The sequence below is a fragment of the Trachypithecus francoisi genome, unplaced genomic scaffold (assembly GCF_009764315.1).
Source record: "Trachypithecus francoisi isolate TF-2019V2 unplaced genomic scaffold, Tfra_2.0 Lachesis_group5, whole genome shotgun sequence".
Classification (NCBI taxonomy): Eukaryota; Metazoa; Chordata; class Mammalia; order Primates; family Cercopithecidae; genus Trachypithecus; species Trachypithecus francoisi.
In genome coordinates, this window is record NW_022681470.1 from 96589539 (window position 1) to 96611872 (window position 22334).

At 41.2% G+C, this 22334-nt stretch overlaps 1 protein-coding gene across 1 annotated transcript; it reads left to right on the plus strand.

The window, feature by feature from the left end:
- Window positions 1-2354: 2354 nt before the first annotated feature.
- RPTN (repetin) lies at window positions 2355-7201 on the plus strand. The gene is made up of 2 exons (XM_033198549.1): window positions 2355-2525; window positions 3275-7201. The coding sequence occupies exons 1-2, from the start codon at window positions 2388-2390 to the stop codon at window positions 6407-6409; spliced, it is 3273 nt and encodes a 1090-aa protein (XP_033054440.1). The 5' UTR covers window positions 2355-2387; the 3' UTR covers window positions 6410-7201.
- Window positions 7202-22334: the final 15133 nt, after the last annotated feature.

The following is a 22334-nucleotide window of genomic DNA, read 5'->3' on the forward strand; positions in this document are numbered from 1 at the left end:
GAAGCTTCTTTATTCCAACTGAACTAAAATCTTTCTGCACTGTTGTGATTCCCTTGTAGAATCCTGAACACACAGTAAGTAATAGCAAGTGTTATTAAAATTAACAGATTGGCTGATGGATACATAGGAAAAGGTCCAAACAGGGATCTAGATGTGAGACTAATGTAGAAATACAGGTGAGTCTACAGTTTTTTGCACCTTACATAAGATTCTTCAGTGCTTCCATAATCCAATAATTCATTTACCCCAAAAATATTTACTAAGAATCTCCCATGCTCAAGACACTGTGCTGGCATCCAAGGGCGTGGAGATGGGAAATGAACAGAAGCTGGGGTCTCTAGCAGCATTTCTGTCTCACAGATATCACAAACTTCCATGTTGTCCCTCAACTCAAACTTCTCAGTATTAAGTCTTAGAAAGCTTAAGTGGTAGAATTTCCACCATCAGCACCCCTCATCCCCCAAACTGACTATGTATCTACTTCTCCCAACTAGCCTGTGGAGCTGTTAAATGAAAAATAATAGTAATTCAAAATAAGTTAATAGGTTAATATCCAAATATCTACCAGCACAAGAAAAAGGTTAGTCTACAAGAAACCTCTTCCAGGGACTATATTCTGGCCAAATAAATAGAATCTCTAGTTCCAACTGTGACATATGTTTGTAAGTGACCATGTAGATATCCTTCTTCAGTATGAGTTGACTGTTGCCTTCTATTAGTATTGGCAAGTGACATATATTAAGGATGAACTCAGTCAACACCTCTGTCTCTTGGGACCCTCACAGCACAAATACATATACACACAAACACATTCTCCTAATTAAGTGGGGCTGGGACTTAAACAGTGTCACCTACTGTAGTGACAAACAGGTTCATGAGCAAGTGGGGGAAGTAAATAAACCAAACGGTTTGCAGAGGGAGAGGTCAAGCTGGGCTGAGCCGGGCTGGGACCAGAATGATTCAGGCTTTGCCACAGAATGGGTGTCTCCTGGGATGGCCTGGTAGGATAATTAAAACCCCTATAAATAGGATGAGTTTTTAGGTTTCCAATATCCTCTCTGACTCCTGAATCTTCTGCTCCTTCCTCCTCAAGCAGGTAAGATATGCACGGGGGAGCATTGGTAGTATCTACAAGGCTCTCAAGCGCCCTATAATGCACCAGGCTGGGGAGGACTGAGACTAATTTTTGTGGGTAATAGCCTTGGTTACCTTCTGCTTCCTTTCTCTGGCTCTATCTGAGAATATGACAATAGCTGGGATGGACTACTTCTGTGCCTGTAAAATGCAAGTGCCTTCACTTCAATGTGTCCTAGGCATCCCAAAACTGAGGGCTGTAACTATTGATGAATAGCTTAGTCTCCTATAGTGGAGCATTTACTTTTTGTGCAAGTTAGGAAAGACCTAATAATTTAGGGCCAAGGCCCAGGACCATGGGCCCAGCAATGCTCAAGTCTCATTGCATTGAATTACAACAAGGGACTCAGCTTGTCCCATGTGATCCATTATTTGTCACTTATTCTTATAGACATCACTGTTTGTATGCTTTGGGCAGTTCAATGTGCTCTGCAGATAGGGCTTCAGTTTGGAGGCCTATAAACCCACTAACTGGAATTTTCGTACCACAAGAAAAAAAAAGGAATTAAGATTTAGATCCCAAAAGACCCAAGTCTCCCAGCATGGCCAATGTGGACCTAACTGATTATATATACCTCCTATAATCTGTGCCCTTAATTTGGCTATGTACCCACTTGCTATTTTTATCTGTAACAGCTTTTATGTTCATTGATTTCATTTTATAAGCATGTCCCAAAATCATCCAGGCCAGAAGTATTTGCTGGAATTTAGCCTCCCAGAAAGCTTCCTTAGACCTTGAAGAGAGACTTTCAGCCTTCTTCCTTGCTTAAGAAAGGCTCGTTACAAGACTGAAACCTGTTCAGTGGGATCTGTTTAGCGCCCCCTCCAGTTTGCTAGTTGTTAGTCGAAAATTATGCCCTACTATGCTAGCTTCTGGCCCTGCCTCTATTGGGCTTCCTGGCCTCCCTTCCTTTTGTTCTGATATGAGAGTTTCAATCAAGCGAATCCTACCTGGAGTAGAGGATGGGATATGTAAAACACCTGCAATGCATTTTTTGTTTTTTAAGAAATTGTCTCTTTTTATAGCAGGGGAACCAAGTTTGCACCATCTCCCACTATAGCAATGATATTTGGTCCCTGACTGTGAGTCAAGGCAAAGGAGGGGTACAGCTAAGAAGGGGCTCTCTCACTTCTTAAACTTTTTCCCAGATCCAGAGGGTTCACTTTCCCTGTGGAAATGCTGTCTCATGGTCATTATCCTAAGGGCAGGAGAAATCTTGTTTCTTCTTTTAGGTTCACCTGTATTTGTCAAAATGGCTCAACTCCTGAGTAGCATACTCAGTGTGATCGAGGTGTTCCACAAATATGCCAAAGAGAATGGGGACTGCACCTTACTATGCAAGGAGGAGTTGAAACAACTGCTCTTCGCTGAGTTTGGAGACATCCTCCAGGTGAGATACACAGACACATAGCCCCATGGGATCAAGTGTGAATGACTCTGACACCTGCACCAGAGTTGGATGCATTGTTTTATTTGGTCTTGCTCCACCCTATAACAAAAGGAATTTCAGGCAGTTCCTTAGTAGTTCTCTCCCAGCATACACACAAATACACACACACACACACACACACACACACACACACCTCCTTGTATCTGAGTTTGAACAGGAGGGAGTATAACTTCAAGGTAACAGGGAATAATTTCTCAGATGAAGATGTAAGATTCATACCTTGATTTCTATATTTTAGTGCTATCCACACATCTTTTCATGTATTCATTCATTCAACCAATGAAGAGTCACTGAGCACCTGCTCTACGCCCCTAGGCACAAGGGATACAAACATGAATAAAATCAGCTTCCCCTCCTTCTAGGATCTCACAGTGCAGTGAGAAGAAAAGGAGGTCAACAACTAGGATACAGCCTGTGATGGAATGGGATAACTTTGAAATGAATCAAATTAATTACTAATGGAGCTGATTTTAAATAAGTGTATCTACTCTCTGCTCCCATTGATCCAGCAAGGTTCTGAGAACCAACTGATCAAAGACTAGCGCCAAGTCCACACCACCTCAGATTAATGGTTTTTCAACCTAGGAAGGTCCATGCAGTACCTAATGGATTGAGGCATGAACACTAATACACATCTTAGTATGCACAGGAAAGCATCTGATTTTGCTCTTTGTTTTATCTCCTAACAGAGACCAAATGACCCAGAGACTGTGGAAACCATCTTGAACCTCTTAGATCAAGACCGAGATGGACATGTTGATTTTCATGAGTACCTCTTGTTGGTGTTCCAGTTGGTCCAAGCCTGCTATCGTAAGCTAGACAATAAGTCATATGGAGGCAGGACCTCGCAGCAAGAAAGGGGGCAGGAAGGAGCACAAGACCGTAAGTTCCCAGGAAACACAGGTACACAACACAGACAGCGGCACGAGGAAGAAAGGCAGAACTCCCACCACAGTCAGTCTGAGAGACAAGACAGAGATTCCCACTACAGTCAGCCTGAGAGACAAGACAGAGATTCCCACCACGGTCAGCCTGAGAGACAAGACAGAGATTCTCAGCACAGTCAGCCTGAGAGACAAGACAGAGATTCTCCCCACAGTCAGCCTGAGAGACAATACAGAGATTCCCACAATGGTCAGCCTAAGAGACAAGACAGAGATTCCCACCACAGTCAGCCTGAGAGACAAGACAGAGATTCCCACCACAGTCAGCCTGGGAGACAAGACAGAGATTCCCACCATGGTCAGCCTGAGAGACAAGACAGAGATTCTCACCACAATCAGTCTGAGAGACAAGACAAGGATTTCAGCTTTGATCAGTCAGAGAGACAAAGTCAAGACTCCAGCTCTGGCTCTGGTAAAAAAGTGAGTCACAAATCTACCAGGGGCCAGACTAAATGGCAGGGACATATCTTTGCCTTAAATGGGTGTGAAAAACCAGTTCAGGATTCTCATTATGGTCAGGCTGAAAGACTTGCACAACAGTCTGAAACATTTGGACAAGACTCTCGCTTTAACCGAACAAATCAACAGAAATCAGGCTCTTATTGTGGACAGTCTGGGAGGCTGGGTCAGGAATTAGGCTGTGGTCAGACGGACAGACAAGACCAGCGTTATCATTATGGTCAGACAGACAGACAAGACCAGAGTTCCCACTATGGTCAGATGGACAGACAAGGCCAGAGTTCCCACTACAGTCAGACGGACAGACAAGGCCAGAGTTCCCACTACAGTCAGATGGACAGACAAGGCCAGAGTTCCCACTACAATCAGACGGACAGACAAGGCCAGAGTTCCCACTACAATCAGACGGACAGACAAGGCCAGAGTTCCCACTATGGTCAGATGAACAGACAAGGCCAGTGTTATCATTATGGTCAGACAGACAGACAAGGCCAGAGTTCCCACTACAGTCAACCAGACAGACAAGGCCAGAGTTTCCACTATGGTCAGACAGACAGACAAGGCCAGAGTTCTCATTATGGTCAGACAGACAGACAAAACCAGAGTTCCCACTACAGTCAGCCAGACAGACAAGGCCAGAGTTTCCACTATGGTCAGACAGACAGACAAAGCCAGAGTTCCCACTATGGTCAGCCAGACAGACAAGGCCAAAGTTCTCACTATGGTCAGACAGACAGACAAGACCAGAGTTCCCACTATGGTCAGCCAGACAGACAAAGCCAGAGTTCCCACTATGGTCAGACAAATAGACAAGGCCAGAGTTCCCACTATGGTCAGACAGACAGACAAGGCCAGAGTTCCCACTATGGTCAGACAGACAGACAAGACCAGAGTTCCCACTATGGTCAGACAGACAGACAAGACCAGAGTTCTCATTATGGTCAGACAGACAGACAAGGCCAAAGTTCTCACTATGGTCAGACAGACAGACAAGGCCAGAGTTCCCACTACAGTCAGACGGACAGACAAGGGCAGAGTTCCCATTATGGTCAGACAGACAGACAAGGCCAGAGTTCCCATTATGGTCAGACAGACAGACAAAGCCAGAGTTATCATTATGGTCAGACAGACAGAGAAGGCCAGAGTTCCCGCTATGTTCAATCACAGACTGGGGAAATACAAGGGCAAAATAAGTACTTCCAAGGGACTGAAGGAACAAGAAAAGCCTCTTACGTTGAGCAATCAGGAAGATCAGGGAGGCTAAGTCAACAGACTCCAGGACAGGAAGAGTACCAAAACCAGGGACAGGGATTCCAGTCTAGGGACTCACAGGAGAACAGCCACCAGGTGTGGGAGCCTGAAGAGGATAGCCAACACCACCAACACAAACTCTTAGCACACATCCAACAAGAAAGACCACTTTGTCACAAAGGGAGAGACTGGCAATCATGCAGTAATGAGCAGGGCCACAGACAGGCCAAGACCAGGCAGAGTCATGGCGAGGGGCAGAGCCACTGGGCAGAGGAAGAGCAGGGCCATCAAAGTTGGGATAGACACAGTCATGAGGTTCAGAAAGGTCCATGTGGGACACAGGACAGGCAAACCCCTGAAGATGAGCAGAACCATCAGAGACGAGACAGACAAACCCATGAAGATGAGCCGAACCACCAGAGACGAGACAGGCAAACCCATGAAGATGAGCAGAACCACCAGAGACGAGACAGGCAAACCCATGATGATGAGCAGAACCACCAGAGACGAGACAGGCAAATACATGAAGATGAGCAGAACCACCAGAGACGAGACAGGCAAATCCATGAAGATGAGCAGAACCACCAGAGACGAGACAGGCAAACCCATGAAGATGAGCAGAACCACCAGAGACGAGACCGACAAACCCATGAAGATGAGCAGAACCACCAGAGACGAGACAGGCAAACCCATGAAGTTGAGCAGAACCACCAGAGACGAGACAGGCAAACCCATGAAGATGAGCAGAACCACCAGAGACGAGACAGGCAAACCCATGAAGATGAGCAGAACCACCAGAGACGAGACAGACAAACCCATGAAGATGGGCAGAACAGTCAAAGACGAGATGGGCAAACCCATGAAGAGGATCAAAACCATCAGCAACAACATAATAGACAAAACTATGAGGAGAAAGAGAGGTATCAAGGATCTCAGAATCAAAAATCCCAAGTGACCCAGAGAAGCTGTCCTAACAGAGAAAAATTCCACATGAATGAGGATGACCAGAGCCAAGACTCACAGAAAAGACACACTGAGCCATCCTTCTATCCAACTCAGATCAGTGGGAGGCCCCAAAGCAGAGAACAGCGTGGTCACCCTACCAAGGCAGCTACTGTTCCCAACCCCCTCTATGACTATGTGCAAGAGCAGAAATCCTATCGATACTAGTCTATGCAAGCACCAGAGGTAAAGCAACACAAAGTCAAAAAAGAAACCTATATGTTGAGTTCACCTTTAATTCTACTTAAGAGGTCAAGAATGTATTTCTTCCCTCTATCCTCTGCTGTATCTACCTGCAAGGATGTTTTTGAGCACTAGTATTCATGTAAGGGATTTTTGGTTTTTTGAGCAGCAATTCTAGGGTTTTCTGATTCAGTGAAATCTAGGTGGTAAATTGGGTGAAATAATCATATCTTAATGTTGATCAGTTTGGGTATTTAAATCATTTCCTGCTTTGACCTCTGAGACCTGGTTGAATCATTGAAAGGTAGAACAGTAGAACACTTCTTGAAGTTCAGAAACAGAAAAGATATTCTGAAGATTTATATTACATCCAAGGATAGGAACCCTAGGTTTGGTGAGCTTTGGATCCTATGGATAAAACATCAGGAATTTCAAGCCTCATAGTCTAGACTAGAATGAAACTCAGTTGAAGGCTGCTAGGAGAGCCAAGAACATAGAGTACATCTCTGACGTTTACTACATCTCCCATGCCAGGCTCTTATTCCACACCAGAGGGACTGTCCAATAGTGCCTATCACTAGAGCTGAATGAACCCATTCCAACTCAATACCTTTCTAGTTTCTGATTATATAAAACAGAGAGAAAGTATATGTCCCATGTGTGCAAATTCCAGGGGATCAGAACTGTTGATCCATAGCTTCTAAGACCTGAAAACTCTTCTCAAGAAAATCTATGTGCAGATTATGAATTGTATTAAAATATCTAATAAATAATTGATGAGCAATGACTTTCATGACTCCTTTCTTTCTTCACTGTGGGAAGATTGTGCTATTTTCATTTTTGAGCCATTTCCCAAAAATAACACCTTATTTCTTGACTTCTAAAATGTCTTTGTTCCCTGAGTTCCTGGGCACTAAAAAAAATAAGAATCAATACAAAACAAATAACAAAGAGTCAAAATGAAACTAATCTAAATACAATTTTCAGCTCCTCCTCCCTCTACATAGTCATATTTTACCTTTACCACTCCCTCACTGCCACATTCAAATTGTCATTGAGTCTTCCCAACTCTACATCCCCATAACTTTTGAATCTCTTCTAACGTCTCTATCTCCACTGCCTTAATGGCCCTTCTCCTCAGTGGCTCCCCAGTGACCTGAAAAAAAAATTTACATCCCTCAATGTGTCACATAAGCCTCACTATCTGATCAGATGACCTACCCAGCCTAGTCACATGAGAGGCCCCTCCCACAAGCATCCAATGCTCCAGTCACACCAAGGACTTGACCTTTTCTTAGTACACTTGATCTTTCATGAATTCATATCTTTGAATACGCCATCCCATCAGCATGGAATACCTCCCTGCTATTTTCTGCCTGAAAAAACCCTAGGCATCCTCTGGGTCCCAACTAAAACTTCACCTCTTCTAAGCAGCCTTTTTGGACACTCCAAACTCTGCTTTCTCTAAGTTCACACTCACTTCTGTTATATCATCTGGCCCACACTCTATGGTAATTTTCTCTCCTGGAAAACTGGGAATAAGACCGTATCTTACTCAACCTTGTACTGCTCAGCACTTAATATAGCCAGTGATGTCTAATGGTACTAATTGTTTTTGAATAAGTGGACAGATGGAGGAAATAAGTCTGGCTTTGTAATAAATTCAACTGGACATTAATTGGGCATCTACTGCATATAAACCACAGGGACAAACAAGAGAGACTGAATTAACTCCTCATTTAGTTATGGCTCAAGGAATGAAACTAACCTTTTTAGGTCTTTTGAACAATAAGGGCTTTACTGCCTAGAACAATAAGGACTGAATTATTAGAAATTAGAAATCAACCTCAGGGACTATTGAGTTCAATACATTACCAGACTTGCAATCCAAAAATCAGAAACATGTGATTCAGAAGCCTCTGACACTGCTGCCAAAATTGCCTATCAACATGTCTCTATAACCTTATTTACAAAAAAAAAAAAAAGCCAAAATCTTGGTGTGATGGTCTCTAACTCACTTTCACCTTCCAAATATCATGCAAATATGCCTAGTTGGAAAAACATTAATTCACATCTAGAACTCTAGCTGCAAATAAGTCTAGGAAATATAGAAGGAGATAGGAATGTTGTATTTACCATAGGAAGAATATGCTAACTCATAATAATAGCTGCTTTCCTGAAGAAAATAAAAATATAGTAAGACCAATACATACAGCAAACAACCATTATGCAAGGCACAATGTCATAAGTACAAGAAAATTACTGTTATGACACCAAGGGTGTAAGTAGCTATACCTAGGACTAAGAAAGAGTCCTAAGAAGGACTTAGAAGAAAGGCATCTAAGCTAGGACTGTGATCCTGGGGGACAGAGAAAAACGCAAAGGGCCATGGCTTGTCCTGGGCCTCAAGATCAGTGAGAATGCCCATATGTTGGCTGCTGTTTAAATGACACTTGTTCATGTGTAGGAAGAGTCTCCTACACAAATATTCTCTGTAACTTAAACTCTCCCCAGCAAACTAAATCAGAAGGTGGAGAATCAGGGTGAAAGAACTCAAAATCTGGAAGCTGCTCAACAATCAGTGCATCATCTACATGCCAAGTCCTTTTTTTTCTATCCCAAAATACAAAACAGCCCAAATCCATGATTATTTTCATCTCTACTCCGGTCATCCCAGTCCAGGCCACCTCTCTTAGAATACAGCTTCCTTATGGGTCTCCCCATCCCTTTTAAAAAGGTAGACCACATTGTGCCACTCCCTATTTGAAATTCCCAGTAGCTTCCCTCCATATTGAGAATAAAATCCAACTTTGTTCTCAGGACCTTCCTATAGGATGGGGCCCTGCAAAGCCTCATCTTTCACCATTCTCCTCTGCATCACTGTTTTCTAATCACTCTGGCCTTTTTTCCATGATTGTAGCAGGACAAACTGATCCCCACCTGGAGACCTTTGAACCAGCTACTTCTTTTGATCAGAATAGTCTTCTCAATCTTGGTGTGGCTCAATCCTTATTTCATTCAGGTCTCGGTTAAAAAGTTGCCTTGTGAGAGAAGCTTTCTCTGGCATTTATTCTAAAACGGTATCACCCCAATCACTCTCTACCACATATTCCTCATTTGTGCTGCCAATGTTCTTAATACTTTTCATATTTGATACCTTGTTTTTATGTTACTCATTTATTGTCTTTTTCTCCCTACTGGAATGTAAGGCCCATAAGAACAAGGATTTTATTTGTTTTGTTTGCTGCTGTAATCTCTGCATTTCAGACAATAACTTGTCATGATGTACATCCAATAAATAAGTGTTGGTTGAATGCTCGTAGAAGCCCTCCATGATCTGGCTTCAGTGTACGTTTCCAACTCAGTTTCCAACAATGCCCCTAGACTCCAACTTAACAGGACAACTTTCTAGCCTCCATGTCATTGCTTATACAATTTCTTCCACTTAGATGCTGTCCTGATCTTTGCCTGCCAAAATCATTCTTGGGACTGATGTCACCTTCTGCACCTATCATCAGCATAGAGCTTATCAGATTGCATTGAAGCAAAATTTTTAACTCATCTATTTCCCATCAAGCAATAAGGTCCCAGAAGACAGAAATTGCATCTTATTCACAGTTGTATATTTCACATCAAGCACAATGACTGACCAATTATATACATAAAGTTGAGATTTAAAATTTTAAAAAGACTTACATTTAAGACCTAGTTTTACCACTTACCAATTTTATGATCTTAAAAAATTTGTCTCTTTAAGTCTCAGTTTTCTCATCTATAAGATGGGGTTTAAAAATCCAGTTTAAAAAAACAAAAATTAACAAGTGGAACCCAATCAAACTAAAGAGCTCTTCAGAACAGCAAAAGAAGCTGTCGACAGAGTAAATGGAAAACCTACAAAATGGAAGAAAATGTTCTCAAACTATTAATCCAACAAAGGTCCAATATTCAATATCTGTAAGGAACTTAAACCAACAAAAGAAAAACAAATAACTGCATTTAAAAATTGGCAAAGAACATGAGCAAACACTTTTCAAAAGAAGACATACAAGCAGCCAGCCAACAAACATGAAAAAATGTTCATCATCATTAATCATCAGAGAAATGCAAATCAAAACCACAATAAGATACAGTCTCACACCAGTCAGAATGGCTGTTATTAAAAAGTCAACAAATAACTGATGCCGGCAAGGCTGTGGGGAAAAGAGAATACTTATACACTGTTGTTGGAATATAAATTAATTCAACCACCATGGTAAGCAGTTTGAAGATTTCTCAAAGAACTTAAAACAGAGCTATATCCCATTACTGGGTACATACCCAAAAGAAAATAAATTCTTCTACCAAAAAGACACATGCACTTATATGTTTATTGCAGCACTATTCACAATAGCGAAGACATGGAATCAACCTAGATTCGTATCAACAGTGGATTGGATAAAGAAAATGTAGTACATATACATCATGGAATACCACATAGCCATAGAAACAAACAAAATCGTGTCCTTTGCAGCATCATGGATGCAGCTAGAGGCCATTATTCTAAGCAAATTAATGCAGAAACGGAAAACAAAATACAACATGTGCTCACTTATAAGTGGGAGCTAAACACTGAGTACACATGGACATAAAGATGGGAACAATATACACTGGGGACCACTAGAGCGGGGAAGGAGGGAAAGAAGTGTGGATTGAAAAACTTCCTGTTTTGAGCATTTCCTGAGTACTAAGCTTGGGTACTAAGCTCAACCCCTGGATGATGCGATTCATACCCCAAACCTCAGTGTCACATAATATATCTATGTAACAAACTTACACATGTACCCTCTAAAGCTAAAATACAAGCTGAAGAAAAAATTCCAAAGTTTAAAAATTCCAAAATTTCTTAGAGATAAATACAGATGATATATGCAAAAGTGATTTATAATCTGATCTCTCCTTGCTCATTTACCTGGTATGTATCATCTTTTCTTCTCCTACATTATTTCAATAGAACCTTAACTAATACATTTTCATATGATTTGGGTGTGTGTCTCTTCCAAATCTCATGTTAAAGTGTGATTCCCAATGTTGGAGGTGGGGCTTAGTGGGAGGTATTTGGGTCATGGGGGCAGATTCTTCATGAATGGCTTGGTGCTGTCCTTGTGGTAATGAGTGAGTTCTCACTCCATGAGTTCATGTGAGATCTGGTTGTTTAAAAGAGCCTGGGACCTCTTCCCTCTCTCTTTTGCTCCGTCTCCTGCCATGTGATATGCCTGTTTGCCCTTCACTTTCCACCATGACTAAAAGCTTCCTAATGCTTTCACCAGAAGTAGATGCTGGCATCACACTTCTTGTACAATCTGAAGAGTTAACATCCAAAATAAACCTCTTTTCTTTATAAATTACTCAGTCTCTTATTATTTCTTGCAACAATGCAAAATGTACTAATACAGAAAATTGGTACTGACAGTGGGGTGTTGCTATAAAGATACCTGAAGATGTGGAAACAGCTTTGGAACTGGGTCATGGGCAGAGATTGGAAGAATTTGGAGGTCTCAGAAGACAGGAAGATGAGGGAAAGTTTGGAACTTCTCAGAGACTTGCTAAGTGGTTGTGACCAAAATACTGATCAAAATATGAACAGTGAAGGCCAGGCTGACGAGGTCTCAGATGGAAATGAGAAACTTATTGGGAACTGGAGCAAAGGTCACCCTTGTTACACTGTAACAAAGAGCTTGGCTGCTAGAGATCCAGTATCTGGTAGAAGAAATTTCTGAACAGCAAAGCATTCAAGATGTGGTGTGGCTGCTTCTAACATGCTATGATCAGATGTGGGAGCAAAGAAGTGACTTAAAGTTGGAACTTCTAATTAAAAGGAAATCAGAGCATAAAAATTCAGAAAATTTGCTACCTGGCCCTGTAGTACAGAAGAAAAGAGGCTTTTCAGGAGAGGAATTCAGGCAGGCTGCAGAGCAACTACTTGCTAAACACATTTGAATGCCTAAATGGAAGTACATTGCTAATAGTCAACACAATGAAAAAAAAAGCCCCAAAGCCATCTGAGAAGTCTTCAGAACAGCTCCTCCCATCATAAGCCCAGAGGCCTAGGAGGAAAGAATGGTTTCAAAGGCCAGGTCCAGGACACTGCTGTGCCGTGAAGCCTCAGGACACTGCTGCCTGCATTCAGGCTGCTCTGGCTCCAACTGGGACTCTAAGGGCCCCAGGTACAGCTTGGGCCCTGCTCCAAAGAGTGCAAGCCATAAGTCTTGGAGGTGTCCACATGGTGTTAAGCCTGCAGGTGCACAGAATGCAAGCATTAAGGAGGCTTGGCAGCTTCCACCTAGATTTCAGAGGGTGTATGGGAAAGCCCAAGTGCCCAGGCAGAGCCACCAGAAGCTTAAATTCTGAGCGTGGAAAAGCCACAGGCACTCAATTCTTACCCACGAGAGCAGTCACAGGGGCTGCATCCTGCAAAGGCACAGGGCCTTAGGAGCCCACGCTTTGCATCAGTGCCCTGGATGTGGGACATGGAGTTAAGGATTATTTTGAAACTTTAGGGTTTAATGCCTGCCCTCCTGGGTTTCAGACTTGTGTGGGGCCTAATGCCCCTTTTTTTGGCCAATTTCTCCCTTTCGGAGTGGGATTTTTTGTTTGTTTTTTGAGATGGAGTCTCATCTTGTCACCCAGGCTGGAGTGCAGTGGCGTGATCCTGGCTCACTGCAACCTCCACCTCCCGGATTCAAGCAATTCTCTTGCCTCAGCCTCCTGAGTAGCTGGGATTATAGGCATGTGCTACCATGCCCAGCTAATTTTTTGTACCTTTAGTAGAGACAGGGTTTCACCATGTTAGCCAGGCTGGTCTCAAACTCCTGACCTTGTGATCCACCTGCCTTAGCCTCCCAAAGTGTTGGGATTACAGACATGAGCCACCACACCTGGCCAAGGAATGGGAATGTTTACTCAATGCCTGTGCCACCATTATATCTTGGAAGTAAGTAACTTGTTTTGTATCTTCCAAGCTCATAGGTGAAAGGAACTTGTCTTGAATCTCAGGAGAGACTTTGAACTTTGGACTTGAGTTGGAATGAGTTAGGACTTTCTGGGGCTGTTGGGAATAGATGATTATATTTTTCAATGTGAGAAGAACATAAGATTGGGTGGGCTAGGGGTAAAATAGTATGATTTGGATGTCTGTTCCCTCCAAATTTCTTGTCAAAATGTGATCCCCAGCGTTGGAGGTGAAGCCTAGTGGGAGGTGTTCGGGTCACGGGGGCATATCCTTCATAAATGGCTTTGTGCCCTCCTGGGTAATGAATGAGTTCTCATTCTGTTAGTTCATGTGAGAGCTGTTGTTTGAAGGAGGTTGGCACCTCCTCCTCTCTCTCTCTTGCTGCCTCTCTTGCTATGTGGTGCACCTGTTCTCCCTTTGCCTTCTGCCATGATTGTAAGCTTCCTCAGGTTCTCACCAGAAAGAAAGTAGATGCTGGTGTCATGCTGCTTGTACAGCCTGCAGAACCATGAGCCAAACAAACCTCTTTTTTTAAGTGAATTACTCAGTCTCAGGCACTCCTTTATAGCAACACAAAACTAACACACATTTCTTCAAGAAAAGGTTCATACCTTATTCTGTATATCATTGTATCACCTAGAATAGTTCAGGTAAATATTTGGTGGATGCTTGCCAAATCAAATTCAACTGAACAGACTCTCTCCATCACATCATGACTCTTTTCCTCCAAGTCTGGCACCACCATTCTATGCCCACTGTCATATCCTACTGGTAATATTGCTTTCATTCACCTCTCCTTCTCTCGATACACAGTACCCAACATTTTTCTCTCTCCAGATTTCCTGTGCAACACATCCCAACAAGCCTCACTTAAAAAACACCCCTAAAAGATAGCTAGGTTTCCCTCAGCACCACCAATGCCCTCCCTGAATTGCAGGATATCCAGTTGTGACCATTCTATTTTCTCACTCCTTAGACACTTCCTTACTTCTTCTTCTCCCTTGGAGTTCAAACCCAACAATTCCTAACCATCAACCCCTTGAAAGTCCAATTCAAAACTTATCTTTTCTAGTCATCCCTCAGTGACAAATCCTTCTTTCTACTGTTGATTTTCAGGTACTCTGACTGAACTGTGTACACTTTTCTTTCTGATGTCAGCATATACAAGTGTTCTTCTGGTGTTTCTGTTATGTATTTCATCCTTCCTAAAAAAAAAAAAAAAAAAAAAGCTGTAAGGTCATTAAGAAGCTGACATGTCTCCTGTTTTCTTTGAGAACTAAGCAGAAAATGAATTTGCACCATTTTTATTAGCTAACTTATTACGAGACTTACTAAGGCAGTAGGAGCCTAACTTGAATTGAGCATTTCCTGAGTACCTACTGTTAAAACACAATCTCTTAAAAAGTAACATGCATTCTTAAGAGAAACAGGCACTGAAAGCAACAATTAAACAAATACCAAAACCCCTCTCTCACACCACTCACAAAAATTAACTTGAAACGGATAATACACTTAAATGTAAGACTGAAACCACAGAATTCCTAGAAGAATGCAAATCTAAACTACAATGAACTAGCACCTGTTAGGATGGCTACTGTCAAAGAAACAGGAGATAACAAGTTTCAGGGAGGATGTGGACAAAAAGGAATCCTTGTACACTGTTGGTGGGAATGTAAACTAGTAAAGCCATTATGTAAAACAGTATGGAAGTTCCACAAAAATTAAAAATAGAACTACCACATGATGCAGCAATCCCATTTCTGGGTGCATATCTGAAGAAAATGAAATCAGTATCCCCCAAGAGATGCCTGCCCTCTCATGTTCATTGCAGCCCTATTCACAATAACCAAGAAATGGAAACAACCTAAGTGTGAGTTAATGCATGAATGGATTAAAAAAAAATTGTGGTGTGAGTGTGTGTGTGTGAGTATGTGTGTGTTCTGTAATCGGCCACAAAAAAAGGATATCTTACCATTTGCAACAACATAGATGAAGCTTGAGGGTATTATGCTAAGGGAAATAAGTCAGTTAGAGAAAGACAAATACTGTATGACTCACATGTAAAATCTAAAAAAGTCAGAATCATAGAAGCAGAGAGTAGAATGGTGGCTGCTGGGGACTGAGGGGTGGAGAAATAGAGAGATACTGATCAAAGAATACAAACTTTCAGTTCTAAGATTAATAAGTTCTGGAGATCTAAATGTATAGCATAGCAACTGTACTTAACAATACTGTATTGTATACTCGAAATTTGCTGGTATTCTGATAAAAAAAGAAATATGCTAAGAGAATAAATCTGAAATGTTCTCACCACAAAAGAAAAAGATAACTGTTAACAATTTTTATTTCTAATATGTGTAGGTACATAGTTGGTATATATATTTATGGGATACATTAAATACTTCAGTACAGGCATGCAACACATAATAATCACATCATGGAAAATAGGGTATCCATCCCCTCAGGCATTTATTCTTTGTGTTACAAACCATTTAATTATACTCTTTTAGTTATTTTTAAATGTACAATCAAATTATTTTTACTCTAGTCATTTGGATGTGTTATAAAATACTAGGTATTATTCATTCTTCAAAATATTTTTGTACCTATTCGCCATCTCCACCTCTCCCCAACCCCCCACTACCCTTATCAGCCTCTGGTCACCATCCTTCTACTCTTAATCTCCATGTGTTCAATCGTTTTGATTTTTATATCCCACAAATAAGTGAGAATATGCAATGTGCCTGGCTTATTTCACTTAACATAGTGATCTCCAGTTCCATCCATGTTGCTGCAAATGACAGTGTCCAGTTCTAAAAAAGGTAATTATGCTTTAATTAAGTTGATAATGATAATCATTTCACAATACATATGTATATCAAGTCATAAGTTTGTACACCTTAAATTTATACAATTTTGTTTATCAATTATACTTCAGGGAAGGAGGAATTATTAAATTTAAGATAAAATTTAAAAGATTTTTTAAGTAACGTCAGTGAAAGAGAGAGAGAGAGCCCTGGACTGGGAGTAAGGAAACTTGAATTCTAATTCTGACATTGTTACTAATACCACATCCAACCTTGGGTCATGTGTGTCACCAGACTATGCTCCAGTTTTCTCATCCTTAAAATGAGGAGCTGAAACAATGTAATCTATAATGTCTCCTTCAAGACTATATGCTATGATTTCATAACTAAATATCTAGCTCAATGAGCTAGCCTGGTTAAGTAAATATTCCAGAGGCTGAAAACACCCCGGATGCATATTGGAGAAAAATATTCCATGCGGTTCTAGTGCCGCCTGCTGGTCAATGGATTCCTTAAGACATTCCCTCCTTAAGAGATAGATGTCTAAGCAAAGTGACAAATACTGTTGCAAAAACAACAGGTCATAATTTGGCACTCTCTACCCAGTAAACAAGTAATACTTTTGTTGTATAGACTGGTCAACAGTTTCTGCTGAAACAGTTAATTGGTGTGAAAAGGGACACGTGCTGGTGGCTGCCTGATTGGGTGTCCCTGGCAACTGTTTTTGTTTGTCTTTTTGGTTTTTTATATCACTACCCCAAGCCCAATTATTGTAGGGCTTTGCTCTAGTTTTGCTTGCCACTGAATGAGACACATTCAGTTCATTCAGTAAATTCAATCCCAAATAGCTATTGAGCATTTTACTAGGTTCCCTAAATGTACAAACAGATGTAGTGTGGTATGAAGTTAAGAGCAGAGATTTCGAGTCCAATAGAAATAGATTCATATCTTGGCCCACGTACTTAACTTCCTGTGGGATTGAGCCTTGGTTTCCTTACTTTAGACCAATAACAGGCTCTAAAATTGAGGCAATAATTAATAGCCTAACAACCAAAAAAAGTCCAGGACCAGACGAATTCACAGCTGAACTCTACCAGAGGTATAAGAAGAAGCTGGTACTATTCCTTCTGAAACTATTCCAATCAATAGAAAAGGAGGGAATCCTCCCTAACTCATTTTTTTTTTTTTTTTTTTTTTGAGACGGAGTCTCGCTCTGTCACCCAGGCTGGAGTGCAGTGGCCGGATCTCAGCTCACTGCAAGCTCCGTCTCCTGGGTTTATGCCATTCTCCTGCCTCAGCCTCCCGAGTAGCTGGGACCACAGGCGCCCACCACGTCGCCCGGCTAGTTTTTTGTATTTTTTAGTAGAGACGGGGTTTCACCGGGTTAGCCAGGATGGTCTCAATCTCCTGACCTCGTGATCCACCCGTCTCAGCCTCCCAAAGTGCTGGGATTACAGGCTTGAGCCACCGCGCCCGGCCCTCCCTAACTCATTTTATGAGGCCAGCATCATCCTGATACCAAAGCCTGGCAGAGACAAAACAAAAAAAAAGAGAGAATTTTAGGCCAATATCCCTGATGAACATTGATGCAAAACTCCTCCATAAAATACTGGCAAACTGAATGCAGCAGCACATCAAAAAGCTTATCCACCATGATCAAGTGGGCTTCATCCCTGGGATGCAAGGCTGGTTCAACATACGCGAATTAATAAACATAATCCAGCATATAAACAGAACCAAAGACAAAAAACACATGATTATCTCAATAGATGCACAAAAGGCCTTTGACAAAATTCAACAGCCCTTCATGCTAAAAACTGTCAATAAATTAAGTATTGATGGGACGTATCTCAAAATAATAAGAGCTATTTATGACAGATCCACAGCCAATATCATATTGAATGGGCAAAAGCTGGAAGCATTCCCTTTGAAAACTGGCACAAGACAGGGATGCCCTCTCTCATCACTCCTATTCAACATAGTGTTGGAAGTTCTGGCTGGGGCAATCAGGCAGGAGAAAGAAATAAAGGGTATCCAATTAGGAAAAGAAGAAGTCAAATTGTCCCTGTTTGCAGATGACATGATTGTATATTTAGAAAACTCCATCATCTCAGCCCAAAATATCCTTAAGCTGATAAGCAACTTCAGCAAAGTCTCAGGATACAAAATTAACGTGCAAAAATCACAAGCATTCCTACACACCAATAACAGACAAACAGAGAAGCAAATCATGACTGAACTCCCATTCACAATTGCTTCAAAGAGAATAAAATACCTAGGAATCCAACTTACAAGGGATGTGAAAGACCTCTTCAAGAAGAACTACAAACCACTGCTCAACAAAATAAAAGAGGACACAAACAAATGGGAGAACATTCCATGCTCATGGATAGAAAGAATCAATATCATGAAAATGGTCATACTGTCCAAGGTAATTTATATAGTCAATGCCATCCCCACCAAGCTATCAATGACTTTCTTCACAGAATTGGAAAAAACTACTTTAAAGTTCATATGGAACCAAAAAAGAGTCCATGTTGCCAAGACAATCCTAAACCAAAAGAACAAAGCTGGAGGCATCATGCTACCTGACTTCAAACGATACTACAAGGCTACAGTAACCAAAACAGCATGGTACTGGTACCAAAACAGAGATATAGACCAATGGAAAAGAACAGAGCCCTCAGAAATAATACTACACATCTACAACCACCTGATCTTTGACAAATCTGACAAAAACAAGAAATGGGGAAAGGATTCCCTATTTAATAAATGGTGCTGGGAAAACTGGCTAGCCATATGTAGAAAGCTGAAACTGGATCCCTTCCTTACATCTTATACAAAAATTAATTCAAGATGGATTAAAGACTTAAATGTTAGACCTAAAACCATAAAATCCCTAGAAGAAAACATAGGCAATACCATTCAGGACATAGGCATGGGCAAGGACTTCATGTCTAAAACACCAAAAGCAATGGCAATATAAGCCAAAATTGACAAATGAGATCTAATTAAACTAAAGAGCTTCTGCACAGCAAAAGAAACTACCATCAGAGTGAACAGGCAACCTACAGAATGGGAGAATATTTTTGCAATCTACTCATCTGACAAAGGGCTAATATCCAGAATCTACAAAGAACTCAAACAAATTTACAAGAAAAAAACAAACAATCCCATCAAAAAGTGGGCAAAGGATATGAACAGACACTTCTCAAAAGAAGACATTTATGCAGCCAACAGACACATGAAAAAATGCTCATCATCACGGGCCATAAGAGAAATGCAAATCAAAACCACCATGAGATACCATCTCACACCAGTTAGAATGGCAATCATTAAAAAGTCAGGAAACAACAGGTGCTGGAGAGGATGTGGAGAAATAGGAACACTTTCACACTGTTGGTGGGACTGTAAACTAGTTCAATGATTGTGGAAGACAGTGTGGCAATTCCTCAAGGATCTAGAACAGAAATACCATTTGACCCAGCCATCCCATTACTGGGTATATACCAAAAGGATTATAAATCATGCTGCTATAAAGACACACACACATGTATGTTTACTGTGGCACTATTCACAATAGCAAAGACTCCGAACCAACTAAAATGTCCATCAATGATAGACTGGATTAAGAAAATGTGGCACATACACACCATGGAATACTACGTAGCCATAAAAAATGGATGAGTTCATGTCCTTTGTAGGGACATGGATGAAGCTAGAAACCATCATTCTCAGCAAACTGTCACAAGGACAAAAAAACAAACACTGCATGTTCTCACTCATAGGTGGAAATTGAACAATGAGAACACTTGGACACAGGATGGGGAACATCACACACCAGGGCCTGTCGTGGGGTGGGGAGAGAGGGAAAGGATAGCATTAGGAGATATACCTAATGTAAATGACAAGTTAATGGGTGCAGCACACCAACACGGCACATGTATACATATGTAACAAACCTGCACGTTGTGCACATGTACCCTAGAACTTAAAGTATAATTTAAAAAAAGAAAATAAATAAAATAATAAAAATATTTAAAAATAAAATAAAATTTCAATGATATCTTCTTTATCAATTGCCTGTAAGGATTTGTGGGGTGCCTGGCATGAAACCTGGTGTGTTGTAGGCACTAGAGAACTGTGAAGACACAACTCATGCACTAAAAGAGCTTGCAATTAGGCAAGGATAGAGGCAGGTGCTTAGCTATGCATATAACAATGATTCAATGTAACAATATTTGCTGATCACTTCATGTACACCCAGGGCTGTAACAGACCATGGTAAGGCCCTAAGAAATAAAACACCATGGGGCCGGGCACAGTGGCTCACGCCTGCAATCCCAGCACTTTGGGAGGCCGAGGCGGGGAGATCACGAGGTCAGGAGATCGAGACCATCCTGGCTAACACAGTGAAACCCTGTCTCTACTAAAAATACAAAAAATTAGCCCGGCGTGGTGGCGGGCGCCTGTAGTCCCAACTTCTTGGGAGGCTGAGGCAGGAGAATGGCGTGAACCCGGGAGGCGGAGCTTGCAGTGAGCCGAGATCGCACCACTGCACTCCAGCCTGGGTGACAGAGCCAGACTCCGTCTCAAAAAAAAAAAGAAAGAAAGAAAGCAAACACCATGGAGGTTCAAAAGAGGGGCAGATCACTTGAGGTGGGGCAAGACAAATGTCTTCATTGCAGAGAAGCCATCTGTCCTGGATTTTAATGAGTGATAAGAATTTAGACAGATTGATACTGTCCTTGTCCTTAAAATCTCACTTCATACTTCATCTCCATAAAACCATTCCTTACTCCTACCTTAGTCATCAACTTTTCCACTCCACCTTTCTGCTCCTATTATTCTCAAACCTCTATTGTGGAATTCTAATTCATTTGGCTTATTTTAAAGTTCATAATACACTAAAAAGCAACAATTAAACAAATACCAAAACCCCTCTCACACCACTCACAAAAATTAACTTGAAATGGATAATAGATTTAAATGTAAGACTGAAACCACAGAACTCCTAGAAGAATGCAAATCAAAACTATCTAACAGGTAGGCTGGCACCTACATGTCTCCTGTTTTCTTTGAGAACCAAGCAGAAAATGAATTTGCACCATTCTTATTAACTAACTTATTACAAGACTCACTAAGGCAGTGGGAGCCCAACTTGAATTGAGCATTTACTGAGTACCTACTGTTAAAATACAATCTCTTAAAAAGTAACTTGCAGTGTGCCTTTCACACCGGATCATAATCTCCCTAAATCCAAAGAAAGCATTGGTCTTATTCATTTTTAAGGCCCAGCAACGCAATGCCTAATAATAACAGCAACATCTTACATATGTACCTTGGGGCTGCAGTTCAAAAGCCTTAGATTCATGCATTCATTCAACAAACACTGATGACAACAATTTTCTGGACACTGTGCTTGGCACTAGGGGTACAGATGCTGGACGTCTTCTATCAAGGATTCACAATCTATGAGCAGGAAGACAATCACAATTCCATGTGATTAATCCAAAAGAATAAAACAATTATTTATAAATTGGAGTAAAAAAAATAACCACTACTAACTTTCCCTGAGCACTGAAGTGTGTGGCAGGCACAGTACTGAATGCCACATGTATCCTTATTCCCTATAATCCTCTCATGAACTCTAGTAAGTTAGGTGCTTTTTATCATGTCCATTTAACAGATGATAAAACTGAGGCTTACAGAGATTAATAACTTACTCAAAGTCATATATCTTCCAAGTGGAGAGAAAATCATTCAAATCCATGTCTGACTTCAGGAGTCTATGTTTCTAAATCCCTTCATTGCCTCCCAAACCAATGAAAAGAGCCCACACGATGGGTCCTGCAATCTGTGGAGCAGAGTCTTTTATGTAGCTAAATCAAGCCAAGTCTTTGAAAGAACAGCCACACATAAGACATGATGCACAAACATGAATCAAACCATCCCTGCCCTCAGAGTTCACAGCCTACTGAGAGATGTAGTATATTTAAATCACACATTTAATTCAAAGAATACTGTGCTGGGCCTATAATCAAGCACAAGGGCCAGAGGAGCACAGGTAAAGAGTAAATTACATCTGGTTGGGGAATACTAGTAGGATGCTTGC

Bases quoted from the DNA above. Each gene is read 5' to 3' on its own strand.
- RPTN (XM_033198549.1), top strand. From the start codon at position 2,388: ATGGCTCAACTCCTGAGTAGCATACTCAGTGTGATCGAGGTGTTCCAC. The intron at 2,526-3,274 runs GTGAGATACACA...ATCTCCTAACAG, and splicing joins AGTTTGGAGACATCCTCCAG to AGACCAAATGACCCAGAGAC.